At 42.3% G+C, this 18,589-nt stretch overlaps 1 protein-coding gene and 1 pseudogene across 1 annotated transcript in view; one reads left to right on the forward strand and one right to left on the reverse strand.

The window, feature by feature from the left end:
- Positions 1-18,589, forward strand: part of TRPC5 (transient receptor potential cation channel subfamily C member 5) — a 217,186-nt gene that overhangs the window by 82,161 nt on the left and 116,436 nt on the right. Inside the window, exon 3 of the mRNA XM_087727145.1 lies at positions 15,845-16,366. Coding sequence (XP_087583271.1) covers positions 15,845-16,366 — 522 coding nt within the window. The remainder of the gene's footprint in view (positions 1-15,844; positions 16,367-18,589) is intronic.
- Positions 6,675-7,062, reverse strand: LOC148043150 (large ribosomal subunit protein eL30 pseudogene; annotated as a pseudogene).

Below are 18,589 nucleotides of genomic sequence, written 5' to 3' on the forward strand. Positions count from 1 at the left end.
TTTTAAAAATTCTATGCACAATACTTTGAAATATATTGTGCATAGAATTTTTAAAAATAGTTTTACTTAAATTTATTCTGTGTGGAATAGTTTGAAATGTTTTACTTCAATTCATTCTGTGTGGATTCTTTTTTTAAATTGTCTTAGACTATACAATTCTATTTTTGCGTTGTATGAACATTTTTGTTGCTCCGTATAAAAATTTTAATCACCCCCCCCCCCCGGTCAAAGGTGTCCCTCTTTACCAATCTGAAAATCTGGTCACCTTATACTGCCCTGGGATAGAAGCTGTTTTTCAGCCTATTTGTCCTTGTTTTCATTATCCTGTACCGTCTGCCAGATGGTAATAGTTCACAAAAAGGGTGCATAGGATGAGATGGATCTTTAAGGATGTTTTGAACTTTCTTAAGGCAGCTGGAGCTATAAAGCTCTTCCAAAGAGGGGAGAGGGCAACCAATGATCCTCTGGGCAATGATGTTGACCCTCTGGAGCGCTGTCCTATCTGCCACTGTGCAACTGGCAAACCTTACACAGATGCAATAAGTTAAAATACTTTCTATGGTGCAGTGGTAGAAAGCCACCAGCAGTTTTCCATTCAGTTGTTGTTTCCTGAGAAGTCTCAGGTGGTATAATCTCTGCTAGGCTCTTTTGACCAGGGCTGCAATGTGAGTTGCCTCAGGTCAGGTCCTCTTTTATGAGAACACCCAGAAACTTAAAACTGACCACTTGCTCCATTCGGTCTCCATGGATAAGCAAAGTCTGGATGTCTGATCTATTCCTTCTATAGTCCACTATAAGGCTCTTGGTCTTATTGTTAAGGACCAAGTTATTGTCTCCACACCACGAAAGCAACCAGTCCACCTCATCTCAATAGGCAGACTCATCCCCACCAGAGATGAGTTCCACCATTGTTGTATCTTCTGCAAATTTAATAATAGTATTACTGGCATGAGCCGAGGTGGCGCAGTGGTTAGAGTGCAGCACTGCAGGCTACTTCAGCTGACTGCATTTCTGCAGTTCGGCTGTTCAAATCTCACTGCCTCAGGGTTGACTCAGCCTTCCATCCTTCCGAGGTGGGTAAAATGAGGACCCAGATTGTTGGGGGCAATATGTTGACTCTGTAAATCGCTTAGAGAGGGCTGAAAGGCCTATGAAGCGGTATATAAGTCTAACTGCTATTGCTATTGCTATGAGCGGGAATGCAGTCATGCACATAGAGAGTATAGAGTCGTGATGGCAAACCTATGGCACGCATGCCCAAAGTGGCACACAAAGCCATGTCACCTGGCATGCGCAGCCTTGCCTATTTGTCTTCCGGGTTTCTGGCCCGCATGCATGCGTGACAACCAGCTGTACTTCACATGCATGACAATGCCAAAAACCAGTGTGCACATGCATGCCAGCCAGCTGATTGTCAGGTGTGTATGTGTGCCAAAACCCGGACGTTTAGCTTTTCTGGAGTGTTATCCCCTCATTTGTGCGGCAGTGCTGAAAACCAGCCTATGCATGCATGACAGCCAGTGTTCGGCGGGCATGCATTCACTCTAGAACCAGGAAGTTCAGTTTTTCTGGTGCACGGCTCGAGCACACATGTATGTGCACAACATTTCCGTGTGACCGTTTTGGCACTTGATGCCATAAAGGTTCACCATCACTGGTATAGAATAAGGGACTCTATGGACAACCCTGTGATGTAACAGTGTTAAGAATAAGAGCTGAAGAGATATGATTACCTTATCTGACCCTCTGAGAGCAGTCAGATAGGAAAGCCATAATCCAAAAGCAGATTGAATAAGAAAGCCCAAGAGCCATAAGATTCATGAGTTTAGACACTAGTCTATAGGGAAGAAAATACTGTGTTTCCCCAAAAGAAAGACAGGGTCTCATTTTATTTTGAACCCCCCCCCCCCGAAATAAGCACTTGGCCTTATTTTCCGGGAGGTCTTATTATTATTATTTCCCCAGATTTTTTTAATTTTTCATTCTCTTACCTAGCATTTTAAGTATACATTCACATAGTTGTTATTCTTCTATACATTTATCATTCTTATACATTTATTATTTTATTTAATAGGTTATAATATACAATTTGGGTTGCTTTATTTACATCCCTTCTTCCTGTTGTAATACCACCTCATTTTCCCTTTCTTTTCTCCCTCCCTTCTCTACTTTCTTTCTTCTTCCTCTCCTTCCCTTTCCTTCTTCCCTTACCTTTCTCCCACTCCTTCTCTTCCTCTTCCCCTTCCTACCCTCTCTTCTTCTCTTATTAGGTCTTACGTTGTCTTTGTCTTGTTCCCCCCTTTCCCTTGTCTTTTGTGAGCCGCCCAGAGTCCTCCGGGAGTGGGCAGCATACAAGACAAATAAATAAATAAATAAATTATTATTTTTGAGGTACCAGGAGGTGGCGAGCGTGGTCATCTCATGGCTGCTGCTGTGTTGCAATATTTTCAGGGAGGGCTTATTTTCAGGGGAGGGCTTATTTTGGGGAAACAGGGTAGAACAAAAATTAATAAGATTGGAAGGGATCTTGGAGGCCTTCTAGTCCAACCCCCTTCTCAAGCAGGAGAACCTATATCATTCCAGACAAATGGCTGTCTAATCTCTTCTTGAAAACCTCGAGTAACGGACCAGCACTTCTGGAGGAAAGCCATTCCACTGGTTAACTAATCTTGCTGATAGGAATTTTCTGCTTACTTCTAAATTGGATATTTCTTTAATGATCTTCCACCCAATGATTCTTGTCCTGCCCTCAAGTGCTTTGGAGAATAGCTAATTCCTTTTTTCTCTGTGACAATCCCACAAGTACTGGAAGGCAGCTTTCATGTCACCCCTATTTCTTCTTTTTGTTAAACTAAGCATAGCTAGATTCCTTTACCATTCATGATACATGTTGGTCTCCAGACCCCTTATCTTTGTTGCTCTTCTCTGCACACTTTCTAGGGTATCAACATTTGTAACTACATACAGTAAATACAGTAACTGCTATTACTACTACTAAATAGCACTTGTCACATTTAGCCTGACACATTTAAAATGTGTGAGCCATATAGCATGGCAGAAAATAGTGAATCTACTTTGAAGGTATACTGTGCAATTATTTCATTGTTGTTTTTTTAATCTAGGCCTTTCTCCCACCAGCGAGATTGGCTATCTTATCACCGAATTTATCACCAGAGTGTTGGAAATGTAGGCAAAATCAAGGCACACATTATCACATGTGGTGGTTATGCCCAAAGGCTAAACAATATTGGAATAGAATACGAAAATGGCTCGAAGAAATTGCTAAACAAATTGAAACTGGAATTATTTTTATTGGGAATACCTACAAGGAATTATGACAAAAAAAACCACAGTATTTAATTATACATATCATAACAGCAGCTAAAATAACATATGCACAAAATTGGAAGAATAATAACATACCAACAGAGGGGAATGTTATAATGAGAGTGTGCAGAGATGGACAAATTTACCAAAGAAATAAAAGAAAAGGAGGAAACAGAATATTATATGGTATGGAATGAGTGGTACAAATGGCTAGAGGACAGGTGTAGAGTTTAAGGAAAGATTAAGTGAAGAAGACACAGGAGCTAGAAAATAACAATGTATAGGTAGAGATGAACAAACAGGTATAAATGGAAAGAAGGATTGTAAATCAAGGACTGTATATAATAGCATCATATGTATATAGACAAAGAGAAACTGAAATAAGAGGGGTGAAGTACATTTACAACTGATGTATACCGAGGTGGAAATGTTGTACAGAAGGCAATTGTAAAAAATATTTTTTCTTTTTGTCTTTTTTTTTTTAAACTTTTCAATAATTTTTTTTTAAAAAATCTAGGCTTTTCTCTTCACAGTTCTGGATTGCCAACCTCATTCTTTCCCTTACAACCCAAGGCAGGCTATATGTGACCCGTGGAAATCATAGAAAATCTCATGCATGGAGAAATACCATAATGTAACATCTGTATTTCTTTACTTTGACAGCTTAAGGGCTGTACTTACCTTTTTGTTGAAAATATAATCTTCTCTATGCTTTAAAGTGGACAACATGGTTCCTCAGTGGTTAAGACACTGGACTTGTCATCTGGATAGCTGACAGGTTTGAGACCCGAGCTTCATGCAAAGGATGATCTCCCATTCTTGATTCAGTTCCTGCCAAACTAGCAGTTTGAAAGCATACAAATGAGAGTAGATCAATAGGTACTACTTCGGTCGGAAGGTAACAGTGCTCCGTGATGTCATGCTAGCCACATGACTGTGGAAATAGAATAGAAATGAGCATTGCCCCCCATCCTAGTCAGCAACAACTAGCGGAGTAATATCTACACAGACTCCATTACCTTTTACCTTATGCAGTATCGGCCCTACCATTAAGGGGTACATGTGGCCCTCCATGAAGTGGATCCAACATTTTCAGAATAGTTAAACCAGCTTTTTGATGTGCATAGCTAAATGTCTATGGAGATTCTCAGTTCCCAGAACTGAAGAAGCTTTTCACATGAGAAGTGAAATGACTTCAAGAAAAAAACAAAGTCCAGCTGCCTTTTGGAAAAAAAGCACTTTTGGGACATCTTTTTTGAAGACATAAGGATTCTTTTATCCTTACAGGATTTGAAGGCATTTTTGGCTCCATCTGTTTTTGGAAATCATCCATCCACATGACATAAGAACAGGGGAATGGTCCTTGTGCATTAAAGGTAAAAGTTCTCCTCGCACATATGTGCTAGTTGTTCCCGACTCTAGGGGATGCTGCTCATCTCCGTTTCAAAGCAGAAGAACCAGCGCTGTTCAAAGACGTCTCCATGGTCATGTGGCCGGCATTACTAGATGCTGAAGGTGCACAGAACACTGTTACCTTCCCACCAAAGGTGGTTCCTATTTCTCTACTTGCATTTTTACCTGCTTTCAAACTGCTAGGTTGGTAGAAGCTGGGACAAGAAATGGGAGCTCACTCTGTTATATGGCGCTAGGGATTCGAACCACCAAACTGTCAACCTTTCTGATCGACAAGCTCAGCGTCTTAGCCACTGAGCCACGTGTTCCTCCTTATGCATTAAGTACCTTGAAATCATGGTCCCAATCAGTAGCTGGAAAGGGGTGGTGATAGCTGTTTCTGCTGAGCCATTTTTGCTTGCTGAGCATAACTCAATTATGCATGCCAAGTAGCTTATCCTGCATGTCCTAGTCTGGCCCGCTGCCCTGATTCCTGGGACCACAGTTATCTAATCATCAGAACAAAGTAAATTTCAATTTTAATTGAATGGGAGAGATAAATCAAATTTAAAAATGTCCTTGAATGCAGAACAAACATGCAAGTAAAGTTTACTTCAGGTGAAAGCGATTCTTAGAAACTATAAGGTTTAAAATTGAGTGATCTCACCAGTATGCATGTTAAAGATGAGCACGCTTTGAATTTTGATGCAACTAGCAAGGATTGGCAACCACCATTTCTCTCCAGGTATTGCTGAATCCATCCACGTGATTATTAGCTATGGTTTGTTTGTTTTTTGTGCCATGGAAAGCTGTAATTCCACAAATTTCCACGAAGAAAATCTGTAGACCCCTATATCCAGAGATATGAGAAGATGAAGGCAAGAGAGCAAGATTTAACAGAAAATTATCAAATGCAGGACACTAGATGTCAGGCGCAAAGCCATAAATGCTACATAGGAATTCTTTCATAGAATCATAAACTGGAGCTGATTTATTCAGAATCATAGAATCATAGCATTTGAAGGCACCTTGGAGGTCTTCTAATCCAACCCTCTTCTTGGACAAATGGCTGTCCCATCTCTTCTTAAAAACCTCCAGTACTGGATCACACACAACTTCTGGAGGCAAACCATTCCACCGGTTCATTGTTCTCACTGTCCAGAATTTTTTCCTTAGTTCCAGGTTGGATTCCAAGCTGACACTTTTATTGTTGCACACCTACAGACACAATCTTGCCAGATTGAAGACTCTGTTAGATATAATACAATGTAATATAGTCTGTATATTATATAGTCTACTATGTAATTTAATCTGTGAATTGTTAGTGAGAGACTGTCTTCACCCTCTTTGTCCTACATATGATCTCTGGGATGAGTTGCCTCTTCATATTCTGGGACACAACCACTTCCTCCTATTGAGGAGGTGGTTTGAGGATCCACCTCCTCAATAGATACCATCTGTAAGGGTCTGTCCCACCTCTCCATTCAAGAAAGCAGAACTCTTGAAACAATTAACAGTTCAAAAGGAATTTTTTATTGAAGGAAAGTGATAGCAAGACAAAGGAAGCAGTAGACATGGTCACTCTCACCCAAGGTTCCGGTGGTTTCAACACCCTCTATCACATCTTCTCTGTTTGTAAGAATTAAGTCCTGTATGGCTGTCTCTCTGGTTCCCTCCTCTAACTTTTGGATAACAAATTTGTCAGCTAGGTTGGTCAGGAACCTATTCGATTTCTCACTTAGTGCGGAATTAGTCTTCCAGTGGATGTCAGGATAATTGAGGTCCCCCATTACTATTGCAGTGTGTTTCCTACATATATTTGTTGGCAAAAAGTGCATCTATTTTTTCTGCTTGGTTGGGTGGCCTGTAGTATACACCAATGGCTATGTCATTCTTTTTTTCTTTTATAGTGGCCCATAGGCATTCTAGAAAGTTTTCATCTTTGATTTCATGCATTTCTTTTTTTTATTACACAAAATGTAAAGTTTATTAATTTTACTTCTCACTGGTTTGTTCTGGCATGCTTCTAATGATGTCAGAGTCACCTGGGTCAATTATAGCAAGTGTACATACTCTGTAGTACCTCCCACAAGTTGTTCCCAGTTCAATATTGTTGCCACTGTAGTGATGCACACCAGTTTTGGCCAACATAGCATAGTATTCAATTTCTGATTTTCTCAAAGCAGGACAGTTATTGGCTAGGATAACCAACTTGGCTTTGCCCTGTCAAATCATTTTCAGAGTTTGTTTATATTCAAAGACATTTTTACCACTTTTCATAACCAGCTGAAGCCTAGAGTTTATGGATTCTAAAGACTTTTTCATCTTCTTGGCGGCCACCATCTTGCCAGTTCACATTGGCCCTGCTGTTGCCAGAGGAGCCCCTCCAAGATGGCCGGGCAATGAGGAAAGGAATCGATTTTATGCATTTCTGTAGCAATGTAGTGGTCCTTTGCAAGCAGTGCAACTCCAGCTCCTCTTTTATGGGGTCTGTTTGCTTTTTTTAAACAATTCTTATCCCTCTATCAGTATGTTCCAATCATGATTTTTGTCCCATCAAGTTTCTGTAATTCCAACTGATATATATCTAGCTTCATGTATTAATAGTTCAAGTTCACCCTCTTTGTTCCCCAAACTTTGTGCATTTGTATATAGGCACTTGAGGTCTTTGTGTCTGACTCTGGGTGTGTTTCCTATGTCTCCTATTTGGTATTTGAGTTTGTCTTCCTTCCCATCCTTCTTTACCTCATTATTTGACTTGTTTTCTAGGGGGTTTCTAGGTCCTGGAGATTGGTCACCCTCCACCCTCAATTTTAGTTTAAAGCCCTCCTGATAAGTTGAGCCAGTCATTTTCTGAAAAGATTCTTCCTAGTCTTTGTGAGGTGCAGCCCATCCCTTGCCAAAAGCCCATCATGGAGGTAGTGCAGACCATGGTCCAGGAATCCAAAGATTTTTTGGTAATACCAACCTTTAGCCAGTGGTTCACTTCTAGAATCTTTTGTTCTCTTACCGGATGTTATCCTTTCGTTGGTAGTACAGATGAAAAAACTACTTGTGCATCTAACTCCTTGACTTTCTTGCCTAGCTGCTTGTAATCACTCGATGTTGTTTTCAAGTTCTTTTTTGTGCCATTAATCCCTACATGTAGTAGTAGAAAAGGGTAGTAATATGTGGGCCTAATTATTTTGGTTAGATTCTCAGCCATATCTTTGACTTTTGCTCCAGGGAGACAATATACCTCCCTGGATTGTATGTCGAGTCTGCAGATTGGCTGGTTCTGTTCCTTTAAGAATAGAATCTCCTATCACCAACACTCACTTTCCTTTTTAGGGGGTACAGTCTGGGGTGCGTTTCTGTGTCAAGATTTCAAATAGCATCCAAAAGTAAATCAGAGTCCAAGGCAAAGTATTGCTCAAAGTTCCAATTTATTAAGAGAGCCACGTTGGCACATCTGGGAAAACCCGAATCTGAAGCTTGTTGGTTTTCCCCACCCAGGTAAAAGTTCAAAATCTTGCCCCCACACCCACAAGTCCATCACATGGTCCAATCTCCTATTGCCACGCTGGCAGCTTCCACCCATCCAGTTCCAGTCAGGTGCAGAGGTGCAAAGAGAAAGGATGACCTTGGCTTTCTAGAAAGAATCTTGTTATGGCTACATCGCATCTCACAATCCCCCCTCCCATTTTCCCACAATAGAAAATGCATAGTAGAATAATAGAAAGTGTGGCAGGCCAAAGATCCAAAAGAAAAGATGGCTGCAGGCCAAATATTGTGTTTATCCCAAGTGAGTTTGTTGATGTGACTTTTTTACAGGTATTTGATGATGTCTCTTTTCTAGGTGTTTGCATGTTTCTTTGAGGGTGAGGTTGTGAGTCTGAATATTTTTAACTAGGGGAGAAATTGTTTTCTCAGTTTTAATGGGGATGGTTCTGATTGGGTTAGATTGGGCAGCAGGGATTTGTTGGGGGTGTGCTGCTTCTTTCTTTGATTATTGTGTTTCCTTCTACATGTGACATACCTCCATTTGTCTTCCTCCAAGGGTTTATCAGCAGGGTCAAATCCTCTGGGAGTTATTTGCTCCTTATTGGGTTCAATTTGGGCATAGCTTTTGCATGCCGGAATGCTGAAAACCCAAAGACCAGCTGGCTGGTGTGCATCTGCCTGGTTTTTGGCATTTTCAGGCCATTTTCAGGGCAATTTTCAGCCTTTTTTCAGACCATTTTTGGCCCAATAAATAGCCTGAAAAGGGCCCGACATATAGTGTGATTTGAGCCATTTTCTACACCATTTCCAAACTGTTTTGGGCCATTTTCAGGGTCACAAATGGCTCAAAAACAGCCATAGAACTGGCCAGAAAATGGTTCAAAACAGCCTGAAAATGGCCCAGTGTTTTGAGGTGGGTTTTTTGGCCATTTTCAGGCCATTTTCTGGCACTCCGGTGCCCACAAAGACCAGTTGGGTACAGTGCCTGTGCCCACAGAGAGGGCTCTGCGTGCCACCTCTGGCACACATGCCATAGGTTCAGCATCAGTGCTCTAATAGTTCACATAGCTTACATTTAACACATGTATAATTTGTGTCTTTTGGGGGCTTAAGTACACACACAAGACTTTTCTGTGTTGGAAGAACAGATAGTGTGTGTGAACCCTGGGGTTTATTAGAATTTCATTTTCAAAGAACTAGAGCAGGGGTATCCAAACTTAGCAACTTTAAGATTTGTGGACTTCAACTCCCAGAATTCGGCAGTCAACTAGCAACTCTCTTGTTGAAATTCTTGCAACTGGCTGAGAAATTCTGGGAACTGAAGTCTACAAGTCTTAAAGTTCCAAGTTTGGAGATCCCTAGACAATGGATTGGACTTAGTCTACGACCAGGGGTTGCCTAATGAAGCGTTTGGCAAGAGGTTTAGAACAAGCCAGCAAACTTAATTCTTGGCACAATCTGTAACTAACCTGTGCAATTTGGTAGCACAAGCTGTGATGATGGCCACTAATTTGGAGGGCCTTAATAAAGGTTGGGGAAAATTCACAGTGAAGTTCTTGAACACACAATGCTGTTTATTGGTGGGAATAGCTTATCTCTCTCTACCAGCTGTGCGGGGGGGGGAAGCAATGATAAGAGAGTTATATTTCCATTTTCTGCTTTTGAGCACCTCAGGGGCATCTGGTTAGCTATGTAGAAACCAGGTGCTGGATTAAGATAGTTGTTGTTCACAAAGCAGAAGACAGCTTAATATGGTCCAATCCTTCTGCTATGCCGAAATTAATCAAACAAGTTAAGAACATAACTAGGTGCCCACAAAATATTGAACCACAAACTATCCAACCCAGTTTAGCTTGTAGGGCATTTTATGTGAATATAAGCCATTATGTACGGATAACACCAGAGGTGGGTTCCTACCGGTTTGGCCGAACCGGTAGTAACGTGGTGGCCTGGGTCACTGGAACCGACAACGACACAGGCCTGCCACGCCCCTGAACCAGTTCTCTCGGCAGCTCCATAGGCCATCTTGTGTTTGCCTTCTGTGCATGCGCAGAGCAATTTTTGTTGCACTGCACATCAAGCGCAGGGTGCATGAAGCACACATGCAAAGCATGTGCACAGGGCACATCCCTGAGTGAACCAGCAGTAGCAGCATCCAGAACCCATCCCTGGATAACACTAAGAGATGTTAGGTCGCCCATACAACTTCCAGAATCCCACTCATGTCACATGAACTATAATGGTTAGTTCATTGGTTAGTTTCAGGAGAGTTCATCAAGTTTCAGGAGAGAAACAGTCACTTGCAAGGTCATCTGGTATCAGATAAAAGAACACCACACTCAGAAGATTGCATCCAGTTTTGGACACTGAAATACAAAAAAAATATTGAGAGTCTAGAAAGAGTGCAGGGAAGAGCCCTAAAGATGATTAGGGGATTGGAGACTAAGACTATGAAGAATGGATGCAGGAACTGAGTATATCTAATTTAATGAAAATAAAGAACTAGGGGTGACATGATAGCATTATTACAATATTTGAGGGGCTTTTACAAAGAAGAGAGGGTCAACCTATTCTCCAAAGCACCTGAATGCAGAACAAGAAGCCATGGGTGGCAACTAATCAAGGGTCCAACCTAGAACTAAGCAGATGGCTTGCCTTCAGAAGTCGTGGATGCTCTAATACTGAAGGTTTTAAAGGTATTGGAGAGCCATTTGTCTGAAATGGTATAGGGCAGGGGTGTCCAACTTGCATTACATGGCAGTGTAATGTGATGTATTGTGAGTTTTTTCCCCTTTGCTAAAACAGGCATGGGTGTGGCCAGCGTGTGATGCATCCGCCCCTTGGGCCATGAGTTTGACAGCCCTGGTGTAGGATCTCCCGCTTGAGCAGGGGTTTGGAGTAGAAGACCTCCAAGGTCTTCCATTATACCTATCCACTGCCCCAGGGATGAAATTCAGCAGGTTCTGACAGGTTCTGGAGAAATGGTGGTGGCAAACACCACCTCTGGCTGTCCCAGAGTGGGGTGAGAATGCGGATTTTGCAATATCCTTCCCCTGCCATGCCCACCAGGCCACACCCACAGAACCAGTAGTAAATAAATTTGAATCTCACCACTGCACTGCTCCCTCAGTAGTCCACAGAAAAGTCATTAAAAAATTGCCTTCGTAGTATATTGGGGGATGACTGGTTCTAAAGTACCTCTTGCTGAAATTCTTGAAATTTTCTTTTTTTCATCACAATAAATCTTATTAAAGAAGAATCTGTAGGAATCTTGCTTTTAAGAATTACTTTCCAATGGAAGAAAATACCTATTGCTTAAGGTTGAACTGTGAAGTTATGGTGCCTTACAGAATTCACCACACTAATGATATTCCCTAGTTGTCTAATAGTGAAGTAGGTATGAAATGTCTGCTAGCAAGCAACCAGGTTCAGAGAGCACCAAGAAATCCAAATAGCTTCCAAAAACAACCCTGATACTAATTCATCAAATCCATGTTAGGGGCTCACCTTCTATGTGAATAGTTTGGGATAGTCTAGCAGTTTGGGATAGTCTTTTCTTGTCATTCTTCTGAAAATCTGTGCCCAGAGAGTTTATACTTTCTCTGAAAGAATCCCACACCTTCCCTTATCTCTTTTAGACCACGAAAGATCCATGTTGATCTTTTGGCTACATTTTTGCTTGGAGTACCTTGGATGACCCAAAGGCAGACGGGCACAGATTTCACCTGGAATTAGTCACACTCTTTGAGGCGGTGAAGTAGCTGAGTGTTTAAAATGCTGAGTTTGTCAGCTGGAAAGCTGGCAGCCCAGGTTTGAGACCCAAGCATCACACAAGGTAGCATCAGAGGTAGGTTGCTGGTGGTTCAGCCTAACCGGTAGTGGAAGTCAGGCCTGGGTCACAGAACCGGCAGCGACCCAGGCCTGCCACACCCCAAACCGGTTCCCTCGCCACCACTGGGCCGCTGTCATTTTGGATTTCAGTGACTGCGCATGCGCAGTTCACTGTAAATTGTTATACGAATGCACGCAGAACAATTTGCATTGAGCAGTGCACGTGTGCGCAACACGCATCAGGCTCCCACGCAGGTTGCAAACCAGTAGTAAAACTGGCAGCAACCCACCCCTGAGTGAGTTCCCATTCTTGTTCCAGCTGCTGCAAACCTAGCAGTTTGAAAGCATGCAAATGCAAGTAGATAAATAGGTACCACTTCACCGGGAAGGTAACAGCGTGATGTGATGTCATGCTGGCTACATAACCATGGAAATATCTTCAGACCAAACTGGCTCAATGCAAAAACAAAGCCTTGAAACAGAGATGAGCAGCGCTCCCAGAGTCTGCAATGACCTGCTAAATAAAATCCATAGAGACATCTTTACCTTTCATTGGACAAAGTGGGCTAGCTGAATAGAGAATCATGCCAGGCACTGTGCATAACATCAAGCTGCATATGCCAGCAACAAACAGAAAAGTCTGCCTTCCAAAGGGAATTTGTTGGCAAATCTCCTGCCAAACTCTTTGCTGTGCTTGAAGGTTTCAGCCTTCTGAACAGCAGATGTCAATAATAACCCACAATGGGGGGTGCACATTAGCCTTAGTTGTGAGGTGGGCTAATCATTTAGTAGCAAACTGCTGTGGGACTGGCAGCTTGCAGACCATTTATATCTCTTTCTTGTTGAGAAATCCTGCTGCACAGCTCCCTCCCTTCCTTAAAATGGGGGTGTTTAAATAGCTATCCCTTCTCAACAACAAATTCAACCTGAGTTTGAGAGAAAGGGGAAAGAGGGGAAAACACTGATCTTTCTTTTAACCCACCATTTCTGTCATCTATTGTAGCAACAATTAACTTCCAGAATTATTTAATCAGTTTTATTGCTGGTTTCTCTTTCACTCTCTTTTGCCAAAGGTGAGTTTATACAGAATTATGCATTCTGATGGCAGTGGTGGGATTCAATTTTTTTTACTACCGGTTCTGTGGGTGTTGCTTGGTGAGCGTGGCTTGGTGGGTGTGGCAGGGGAAGGATAATGTAAAATTCCTATCCCACTCCAGGGAAAGGATACTGCAAAATCCCCATTCCCTCCCCACTTCAGGAGAAGGATACTATAAAATCTCCATTCCCTCCTCCACTTCAGGAGAAGGATACTGTAAAATCTCCATTCCCATCCCACTCCAGGGGAAGGATACTGCAAAATCCCAATTCCTTCCCTACTTCAGGAGAAGGATACTGCAAAATCCCCATTCCCTTCCCACTCCTGGGAAAGGATACTGCAAAATCTCCATTTCCTCCCCACTCCTGGGGAAGGATACTGTAAAATCTCCATTCCCATCCCACTCCAGGGGAAGGATACTGCAAAATCCCCATTCCCTCCCCACTTCAGGGGAAGGATACTGCAAAATCCCCATTCCCTCCCAATCAGCTGGGACTCAGGAGGCAGAGAATAGATGGTGGCAGGGCCAACAGAGGAGATATTTACCGGTTCTCTAAACTACTCAAAATTTCTGTTACTGGTTCTCCAGAACTAGTCAGAACCTGCTGAATACCACCTCTGGTTTGGACCCTCTGCACAACACACAATTAAGATATAAAGGTCATAAGGACACAAAGGTTCTGCATTTTAGAAGGTGTAAATGTACACTGCAAATCTGTTTAAAAGCTCCCTCCTTCCCCATCCAGAGTGAAATGCTGACCTCTCCATGTAGTTAGTAAAGTGGAGCAGATTTATTCCACTCAGTATTCTACTCTAATAGCAAAATACAGACATGATATTTTACGATCACAAACAGCAAATCTATAGTTATTTGCTTTCTCTCCATGGCTTCTGCTGCTTTGTTTTCTATTCAAGACACGTCAAGGCTGACTCTCTTACAGTATCCTGAGCACTGAACTAAAATTGTGGCATATATATCCTGCGGATGGAATGGGGACTGAACCCCAGCCAGGCTGTCATGAGAGATTCAGCAGTTTTTGGCACCACGTCCACATTCACATTTAGAACCTGGGATTCTCACATTTTCCCTTTTTCATCCCACTCTCCGATCTTTGAATTGTTGGGTCACCAAAAGTCTCATAATTTCTTAAGCTTTTAGCACAGCTTTTTGACATTGAGCAAATTGGCTTTGTGTTGATTGGACAGGATGAGTAAATGTACCGTAGGGTTTCACCAAGGTCTTCTGAAAGTCTTTGGAGATGTATGGAACTGATGGAAGAGGAAAAAAATGCAAAGAGGAAAATTTTCTCTAGAAAAATGTCTTGGAAAGGCTTCCTCATTTGGATTCTACTTAGATCTTGGTGGGTTAGCCTGTGTTTAACTGAGAACAAAACAGGAGTTAGATCTACATTCAGCTTGAACACCTCACTCTAGATCAGGAGTTGGCAATCCACAGCTCTGGAGCCACATGTGGCTCTTTTATCCCTCTTCTACAGCTCCCTCCTTTCCTCCCTCTGCTGCGGACAGAAGTAGCTGACACAATTGCTGTTGCCACCTCCATGGCCTGCCCACCGCTCTTGCAGCACCTTGTACAACACAGTGAAATGTAGCATGCTTTGAGCCCATTACAACATGGAGCCACAATGTGACCCTGCCCCACTCGCCTCTGGCAACAGCAGTGGTGTCCGCTGTGGTGCGGGATGGGCCAGTGGCTTGGGGTGGAAAGAAGGTCAGGTGTCTCCATGAGCGATTCAGGACCACATATTAAGTTTCAGTTAAGCTAACTTATTGCTCATGCCTATGCACAAGAATTTAGTCAACTAAATTCAAGGAGGGGATGGACTTCAAACATGTGTAGTGTCAACTCATAAAGCATTTCCATGTCTGTTATCAAGTTGACATGGGAGCAAGGGGGAGACATTCCATGCATACCTTTGGCTAGAGTCGGATCTCAGATTATTACAGCAGGCTTGTGAGGCATGGAATTTTACAACCTGCTGCAGCACCTTGTTGGTGAATGTGATTTATGACACAGAGTGAAGTGGGGGGAGAAACAGGGGTAAACTTCTGCCATAACTTAAGTGAGGTCAGATCTGCTCCACACAGGTATTGCTGAAATGTTGATCCTAATAAATGACTGGATTTCTTTTGAAACTTGGCTCGAAGCTTGTAAGTTAATTAGGGTGTCTTTCGGAAACCTGACATGGAGATTTGTAAGGATTTTAGGCTGAGTCCTATCCATCACCAGCTGTGCCTCTTCTTTGCCTTCTCCTATAGAAAGGATCGGTTGTTCTTCTTCAAGGATGTTTTTATGTTTAACTTTCCCATCCAGCCTGCAAGCCAGGGATTTTCTGATGGTTTGCCATTCCAATACTAACCAGGTTTGACTCTGGTTAGCTGTTTGAGAGCAGGCAAGGTCAAGCAGAGTAAGCAGACTAAGTCTGTTGAGTACAGAAGGTCCAAGTTTGATTCTAGATGATTTAATGAACAATTCATGTAATTTTCTGTGCAACAGTTGATCACTTTTTGGAATGTTTATTCAACTTTCTTCTCTGGGATTCTTAGGAGTCTTACAGGATATATATTTTAAACACTGATAGTAGTATTGGTGAAGTAAAATAGATGTTGAGCCATTTGAACCTTCCTTTAGACATGCAGTGATTTTAAAGCACTTGTACAGGAAAGATGTTAACAGCTTGACCTGATTTTTCCTAGGTTCCCACATTAATGATGGACACCCAATTTTCAGAATTCACCCCTGATATCACCCCTATCATGTTGGCTGCTCATACCAACAACTACGAGATCATAAAGCTGCTTGTCCAAAGACGGGTCACCATCCCAAGGCCACATCAGATCCGATGCAACTGCGTAGAATGCGTCTCCAGTTCAGAAGTGGACAGCCTGAGGCATTCCAGATCGAGGCTAAACATCTATAAAGCTTTGGCCAGTCCTTCACTCATCGCCTTATCTAGCGAGGACCCGATCTTGACAGCCTTTCGGCTTGGTTGGGAGCTGAAGGAACTCAGCAAGGTGGAGAACGAGTTCAAGGCTGAATATGAGGAGCTTTCCCAGCAGTGCAAGCGGTTTGCAAAAGACCTACTGGATCAGGCACGCAGCTCCCGAGAACTGGAAATCATCTTGAACCACAGGGATGATCAGAGTGAGGAGTTAGATCCCCAGAAGTGCCATGATTTGGCCAAGCTAAAGGTAGCAATAAAGTATCATCAGAAAGAGGTAAGGCTTCTTATTTCTTCTTCTGTTGTTATGTGTGAGGATCTTTTTTCCCTTTTCTGACTGCTGATTGTTAGAAATTCTGTTTATATGTAGCACCACAGATCAAACAAATACAGTCATCATGTGCTTTACTACTTAACTACTTAACCATAACAGGAAACTCTATTTAGAACAAAAGAACATGGATTATATACCACAGGTCCAAACTTGTAAACACTGCCATTTACTAGCTGAACACTACTGTAGTCATTGCATAAAAATGCATTCCAACAAAATGTATTCTAATACTGATCTTCTAATCTCCAGCAGCATCTAAGGAATTGGAATTGTGGTGCTTCTCTATTTCAGATTAAAATGCTTGCTTGAAGTCAGTTTTCTTAGTTTTTTCAGTCTTCTGATAAAGATTGGTCATTCACTAAGTAACGTATTGAATATCCATCAATCCTTTGAGTGAGGCCTATCAGAAAACAAACTTCACAAGGTTGACTAAAGCTCCACTTTACTGAAATAGATTTTCTAGATTCTGCTAGTATATTTTTCCTCTCTCCCTTTTACATCAACAAAAATCAAGGTGAGGTCACCTTAAGTTCCTTTCTAATGCCAGCTTAATTCATGTTTTAGTAACTCCTGTATTCCTTTTCCTGTGGTGTTCTACAGTACTACAAAGGAATCAAACCAATGATTTTATTTAGTGGGTCAATAAATACAACAAAAAGCAAATGTCAGGCACAAGAAATCAGGAATTGGGGTTGTTCAAAGAAGTACAAGTTTATTTCTTGACAAGAATCTGAAATACTAATGATCAACCACTCATCTACCACATTGGTGGTAGATAAGAGACAACAGAATTCAAGGAGGGCTGGGCTTAGAACTCTTGTGGGTGGAAAGGGACTCAAGATGGATAGTGTATGTATTTCACCCCTCCCTCAGGCTCAGACTATGTTGTGGTCTGCAGGCGGCCTGTGGAGCTGGCAGCAGAGTCAGACAGTAAGGAGATTGGGAAGGAACATGGACCAGTACTGGAGTTTGGGGAAGGTTCGGATCAGGGCTCTGCTTCAGAGGCAGAGAGAGGGCCAGGGCATCTGGGAGTTATGTGCTGCCTCTGGAGCCTCCAGAGTCAGACATCAGCGAGGCAGAGGAACAGGGCAAGCCTGTTCCCAGTGCACACATGCATAGAGCTACCAGAAGGCAAGAACAGTTAAGACAAAAGGGGCAACTTGGGAGTAAGGCTTGGAGATGATTGGCCCCTCCCATAAGACATAAAGGAGGAGCAAAGGCACGTGAGCCTTTGCAGGAAGCAACTTTGTTCATTCTGGTAAGTTTACATTCTAAAGCTCCATTTTGACTCTGTGCTCCGTGTGGCCTTGCAAAGCTAATTGCCAATTAGGTCTTTGGAAGAGTTTCAAGGGAGATACAGGTGGGTGCTTATCAGCGTTATCCTGAAGTACTGTGGCGGACTTCTGTCACACTCTTTACAAACTATTTGGGACTCATTACGGGCTGTGAATGAACATAATTCACAACCGTTGAAATAAAAAGGGTTTTTGGGGGGGACTAAGCGTGTGCTTTGTATTGTCTCAGGAAGCCTAGGTCAGAACAGACTGGCCATCTCCTACAGCAATAATATTGTAATGTCTACTCCAAGTATCTCTTTTGGAGGGACATTTGAAATATTGAGAAGCTTCTGATAGGCACATTCGCCAAATGGCTGTTACGATAGGCATAAGCAGTAATAAAACTTCTGTGGAGGAGGGACTGAGCTAACCGGCAGGATGTGTTCTGGATCGTTTTGAAATGCCAAATCTAGAATGCCCCCAAAAGTTTATGTTTCAGAAGATTTGCTTCTGGACATTGCCAAACTGTAACTTCAAATGGCCAAATGTGCTCTAAATTGGACAAAACATTAATCATAATGACAGGCATGGGGAGAAAGGGTGGGAGACAAGGAGCAGACTGTTTTCATGGAACATAAGTATAATGTCTTTTGCATTCCAGATCTTTGGTCTCAGTTCCTCTACCCAGTTAAAAGACCTTCAGAGCTCTTGGTTTTCAATTGCTGTTTCTAAATGCCAGATAGGTCTGTCATTAGGCCTCCCCATTTGTAATTTAAGAATTCATGAGAGGACTGACCCAGGGGTGAAATTCAGCAGATTCTGACAGGTTCTAGAGAACCAGTAATGGAAATTTTGAGTAGTTTGGAGAACCGGCAAATACCACCTCTGG

Source organism: Thamnophis sirtalis, unplaced genomic scaffold (assembly GCF_051295495.1).
Source record: "Thamnophis sirtalis isolate CommonGarterSnake01/CBP01778 unplaced genomic scaffold, rThaSir2_p1.2 scaffold_13, whole genome shotgun sequence".
NCBI classification, from domain to species: domain Eukaryota; kingdom Metazoa; phylum Chordata; class Lepidosauria; order Squamata; family Natricidae; genus Thamnophis; species Thamnophis sirtalis.